General features: G+C 52.3%; 1 protein-coding gene across 1 annotated transcript; it reads left to right on the top strand.

Moving 5' to 3' along the window:
• The first annotated feature begins 754 nt into the window (after positions 1 to 754).
• Positions 755 to 2,853, top strand: LOC123054211 (putative cis-zeatin O-glucosyltransferase). Its single transcript, XM_044477929.1, has one exon. The coding sequence runs from the start codon at positions 1,336 to 1,338 to the stop codon at positions 2,743 to 2,745; it is 1,410 nt and encodes a 469-aa protein (XP_044333864.1). The 5' UTR covers positions 755 to 1,335; the 3' UTR covers positions 2,746 to 2,853.
• Positions 2,854 to 6,201: the final 3,348 nt, after the last annotated feature.

The following is a 6,201-nucleotide window of genomic DNA, read 5'->3' on the forward strand; positions in this document are numbered from 1 at the left end:
GTGATGAGACGCCACGTGGATTGTTTGACCAGTCAAATGAATGAAATACGGAGCTATAGTGACCGTATAATCATCTTAGCACGTATATAATGACCGTATTAAACGTATTCTTAAGTATAGTGACCAAAGTGAGCGTACACGATAAGTTCAATGACCACTAGTGCATTTTACTCATTGTTGACCGTGGCATTGACAAGTTCCGATCGACAGCCGCCTCACATCTCCCGGCCATCGAGCGTTGATTCATTCTCTTATCCAACACGTAACGACACGTTAATTCTGCCTGTATCTTTGCTGCTGCATTCGATAGCGAGCGCGGAGAATGCGGCTGCGCAGAAAACGGCAGCGTTATCATGCACGTATATGGGAGCACACACGCAGTTGGATATTCGCTCTCGCTGCGGCGAAAACAGAGCACGGCGATGGGTCAGTTTTGTGCTCTGACGCCGACGGCGGTGGCATTTTCCCCCTTGCCGTGGCAAAGCCGGCAGCTCGACCGACGCGCGCGCGCCCTGTCCACGGGGAGCCTCCACACTCGTCCGGCGGAAGCTCCCCGGTTCAATCACGAGACCCGGTAAAAATGGCGATGCTGCTGCGCACGCGAGTAGAATTTTTTCGATTTCACCTCTACCTGCTCAGCGACTACTACTTGCTGGAACAACGACGTGTCCGCACACCTACAAAGTCAGATGAACATTTCTTGGAGAAGCAGACACTAGTGTTTTCTAGAGGAAGATGAACAGTCGCACGAGCTTAGCTTAGCGCGAAGAACTCACGCACGAGGTAGCTCGCACGTCACCGTGTGCGTCCCTCAGGAGTAGCCGCATGTTCCGTTTCGGGCCTCGTCGGCTACAATAGATCGGCCGGTGGCCGGTCGTCACCCATGACGAAGCCGGCGCGTCGCTTCCGCAGGGTGACATCCCAAGGAGCCTTCTAGGAAAACCTCGAGCCGGGGCTCCGGCCACTCTGCCATGCACTGCTCGTGCCCTGCGTACCGCTAACCTTCTTGGTTGTTGGCGTCATTCCATACATAATATGGTTGGTGCCAATGGCCGGGAGCGAAGCTGGGACATATATTCTATCATATCCCGGATCCTAAGATCCTAGTAGTACGCGACGTCACCAATGGAGGAAATTGGACTCGCGTGCAGCGTGCTGGCCTTGATTAATCGGATAATCACAGCCCCTTTGCTCTTGTTAGCGGAGAGATCGATCCATCGATCCATCTCGTCTATATATATATAGCGCCGGACAATCTGTAGCTTCGACGCCGCAATTCAAGCAGTTATACTACACTGTACAGTACACTTCTATACACACGCGCGCGGGAATTCAATGGCGGTTGACTCCATGGAATTGGAATCGGTGGCCTTGGTCGCGGTGCCTTTCCCGGCGCAGGGCCACCTGAACCAGCTCATGCACCTCTCCCTGCTGGCCGCGGCGCGGGGGCTCTCCGTGCACTACGCGGCGCCCGCGGCGCACCTCCGGCAGGCGCGCTCGCGCCTGCACGGCTGGGACCCTCAGGCCCTCGGCTCCGTCCAGTTCCACGACCTCGGCGTCTCGGCGTTCGAGTCCCCGGCGCCCGACCCGGCCGCCCCGTGCCCCTTCCCGAACCACCTCATGTCCATGTGGCAGACCTTCACCACCGCCGCGCGCGCCCCGCTCGGCGCCCTCCTTGAGCGCCTCTCGGCCACCCACCGCCGCGTGGTCGTCGTGCACGACAGGCTCAACTCCTTCGCCGCCGTCGAGGCGGCGCGGCTGAGCAACGGCGAGTCGTTCGCGCTGCAGTGCGTGGCCATCTCGTACAACATCGGATGGCTGGACGCTGAGCACCCGCTCCTGCGCGACAACGACCTCCAGTTCCACCCCATCGACGCCTGCATGTCCAAGGAGTTCCTGGAGTACGTCTTCCAGACGGAGAAGGAGATGGAGGAGCAGGGGGGCGTGCCCACCGCCGGCATGGTCATGAACACGTGCCGCGCACTCGAGGGCGACTTCATGGACGCCATCGCGGCGCACCCGGTGTTCAAGGACCAGAAGCTCTTCGCGGTTGGGCCACTGAACCCGCTGCTGGACGCGACTGCCCGGACGCCGGCGAAGACGCGGCACGAGTGCATGGAGTGGCTCGACAAGCAGCCGCCGGCGTCGGTGCTCTACGTGTCCTTCGGGACTACGTCGTCTCTCCTGGCAGAGCAAATCGCGGAGCTGGCAGCGGCGCTCAAGGGCAGCAGGCAGAGGTTCATCTGGGTATTGCGCGAGGCCGACCGTGCCGACATATTCAAGGAGCCCGGCGAGAGCCTGCACGACAAGCTGCTCTCTGAGTTCACTGAAGAAACTGAGGGGACTGGGCTGGTGATCACCGGGTGGGCGCCGCAGCTGGAGATCCTGGCGCACGGCGCCACGGCGGCATTCATGAGCCACTGCGGCTGGAACTCGACAATGGAGAGCCTGAGCCACGGCAAGCCGATTCTGGCCTGGCCAATGCACTCCGACCAGCCGTGGGACGCGGAGCTTCTCTGCAAGTACCTCAAGGCCGGGCTCCTGGTGAGGCCATGGGAGAAGCACAGCGAGGTGCTACCGGCGGCGGCCATCCAGGAGGTGATCGAGGAGGCGATGCTCACGGACAAAGGGATGGCGGTGCGGCAGCGGGCGAAGGTGCTCGGCGAGGCCGTTCGCGCCGCCGTGGCCGACGGCGGCTCCTCGAGCAAAGGCCTGGACGACTTCGTTGCTTACGTCACAAGGTGATCATCGTATCTGTGCATGCCATAGACAGATACGCATTGGGTGGTTTGGTCTGATCGGATGTGTTTGAAACTTTTGAATTATGCCTTCTACGAAAGCTGCATTTCAGTATACAATGATTTGTCGTTTTCAATGTATTCATCTACTCACTTTTAATCACACAAAGGGCGAAGAAGAAAGATTTGGAGGAGATGATAATCTAGAAAGTATTTTCATCTAAAAGCAAGTGGTAAGGGAAAATAAATAAATCATACATAGTATCAACATTAGTATTATGATGTTGATGAAGTGAATGCGGATCACGATGTGTACTTAAACATGTCACTAACTTTGACTTCTATAGAGTTCTGTCTGGTCCACATGATGTAACGACAAACCTACAAATCAAGATTCTCCGGGGAAAGAAATACCACGAGTACAATTGAATGTTAGAAATTGGCTCAGGAGGACATAGACGTCTCAACTTTAGAGTTTACATGACTGAAACAGTTATTGTTTGGCCCATAATGTCACGGAAGTGTCTTTTTTTTAGTGCTCCCACACATGGGCCCAACACATAAAAAATCACCCCAGAACGCACCCTTCCATTTTTGGTCGGACCCTCCCCTTCTCGCTCGGTTTTCCGTCGTAGCAGGACATTTCTCGTTGGAGCGTCCTCCTTTAAAACCAGGTGACGCCCACCTCATCTTTGTCATGCGTTGCAACATAGATGATTTTTTCATATTTACAATATAATATAGTGGGTTAAACTAACCCATACTATTGACACAAAACAATAAATAACTACAGTGATCAGTCTCAAGGGTACATTCAACTTTGTAAATGCACACCGACATGGAAGGTGAGTGGCCAACTAAATATATTTCTAGTCACGAATAAGCTCCAACTCTAGACCAGATACCATTCATTGCTAGAAGGGATATATAACCGTCGTTCTTCTCTTCCTCGTCTTTCCGTACATCTTCTACTCCTAACCTCTTCGCCAACCCATTTTGCTAGTGCCAACCAGCACCACGTCAACATCAGTGCGTTCATCAGCGACACCTCTTCTTATTCCTCCTCCTTCCTCGTCAGTTATATTTGCATTCCTACTTATTTTCTATAATACTCTTTCTTTGTTATTTCGATTTGTTTTTTGGAACACTCTTTGCTTCTCGAACACCATGTACCACTTGGTTGCTTTAGTTCTTTGTCCTTCTTATTTTCGAAACACTCTCCCTTTCAACTAAAGCATGAACCACCTTGCCAATGTAGTGTCTTGTTGTCCTCACTCGCGAACCTTTCGGCAATCGTCAGCGTGTGGACATCCTGTAGAGCATGGTCGTCATCCACCTTGATGAACGCTAGGTCGCCATGTTACGAGTGCATCGTGGCCGTTGTCCATGATGGCAAGCGGTGCTCGGCCATTTCATTGAGAACATGTTGATCGTCCTTTCCCACAAGCGCTTTCAAAATGATTCAGCGGGAGTTAATTGCTTGCTTAATTAATTAATTACACAAATAATTAGCGGCCAACCTAATTCTCTGTATGCCTAATTAACTGCCAATCAAATCAATTAATTTCTTTCTAATTGGAAATTTTTTCTACTTTTAATTATCTATAGGCATAATTAAGTGTCTATCTAATTAATTAATTGGATTAATGACTTGATTTCCAAATTGATTTCGGTGCGAAAATAATTCCTATTTAAATTGACCTAATTAATTGCATATGTAATTAACTGTCTACCTAATTAATTGCATTAATGGTTTGATTTTCAAATTGATCCAGTGCTCGATTTTTAAAATATTTTCGCATGAATAAATGCTACGAACGATGACCACTACAGAGTATTGTAGGACACATTTTGTTGGGATATAACTACTGGGTATGAATCGCCCAGGAGGGGTTATTCCACTGGCGACTTAGCAATGAAGATGGTGGGTCATAGCAAGCCCATTGGCGGCCCAAGACCCAGAGGCGACTTAAGGCCCAAGAAGATGAACCGCCATATGTATGCCTTATATTGTAAGGCAAGCTTAGTTAGTCACCGAGCTGGACACGTTGTATATGAGCCGGTCGGGACTCTGTAAGCCGCCGGGCATCAACCTGTGTATATAAAGGGGTGACCCGACGGCGAGTTAAGGGCAAGAAACAAGAGATCGAGAACTAGGTTAAGCGTATTCGCTCCCTGATAATCGAATCCTAGCAATACAACCCCAAAATGGATTAGGCCTTTACCTTCACCGCAAGGGGCCGAACCAGTATAAACTCTCTGTGTCCTTTGTCCCGATTAACCCCTTTAAGCTAACCTAGTTGCGATGGCTCCACGACTAAGTCCTTACGCTAGGACATCTGCCGTGTTAAGTCCACGACAGTTGGCGCCCACCGTGGGGCCAGCGCACGGTGGTTTCGAGTTCTTGAAGGGCAGCTTCGAAGGGATCAAGGGATACGTTGTGGGCCGGATACCAAGAGTCATCGCGGCAAGCTTTACATCGACGACGCAGGCTGGGGTCCCGAGGCCGACTCAATTGAGTACGGGTACCGGGTCCCCTTCGGCGGAATCCACGTCTTCATAGGCAAGATCGGCGAACCGGGCCCTGAGCCGGACACCTGCACCGACATCATCGAGACGGCTCAGCGTGCACTACCCGCCCGGGTTCAACCCGCCATGAAGCATGCCTTTATTGGATGCATCCATGGGGCAGAATTTGAGGAAGGATCTGTGTCTAGCGGTGAGACGGTCATCTACTTTGATGGTGAGTCGTCAACCGGTGAGACCAATTCAATGTATCAACTGCAGGACGGTCGGCTTGGGGGCTGTTCTGATGGCGATAGTATTTCGGACCCCTATGAGCCGCCGAACAGGGTGGCGATCTTCATGGACGGTACACAGCCGGTGCTCGGTTCAACAACCGCCGCGGCTATGACATCTAGCTCAGCGGTTGCGGTGGCGGCTGGTGCTGGCGGCTCTGCGCACCCACCGGCTCAAGTTTTGACATAGTTGTTGGAGGCTTTGGCGACTTTGATGTGGATGGAGATAACTCTGGATACTCAGGAACATCATAAGGTGGATGTTGCAAAGCTACGGGATGAGATAGATCAGACTAAGGAGGAACTGGCGGCTGAGAACGCTAGGATGGCCGTGGATCGAGCTGCTTTAGATGCTCAGGCGCAACGGATCCAGGCAGACTCTTTCCGGCTCACTTTGGATCAAAACGCTTCAAATGAAATCATGAGAAGGAGGCACTAGACTCGTTTACCTCCGGTTTATGAGGCGAGAAACTTATTCAACACGCCTGGGGCAGGGACCAGTGACCCACCGGTGGTGAATCGGGCGGTTGAGGCGCCTGGGACCGGAGCGCCGGTTCATCCACGTACGATGGATCCACCTCGTCTGAATACCACTCCACCTCAGCATGTTCCAACACTGCCAGGACATTATTCTAATCCTTTGGATAATATGATTGCTGCGGCAT

This window comes from Triticum aestivum, chromosome 2D (genome assembly GCF_018294505.1).
Source record: "Triticum aestivum cultivar Chinese Spring chromosome 2D, IWGSC CS RefSeq v2.1, whole genome shotgun sequence".
Taxonomy (NCBI): Eukaryota; Viridiplantae; Streptophyta; class Magnoliopsida; order Poales; family Poaceae; genus Triticum; species Triticum aestivum.

What these genes read in the sequence shown, in the direction of transcription:
- LOC123054211 (XM_044477929.1), top strand. Translation starts at nt 1,336, where the DNA reads ATGGCGGTTGACTCCATGGAATTGGAATCGGTGGCCTTGGTCGCGGTG.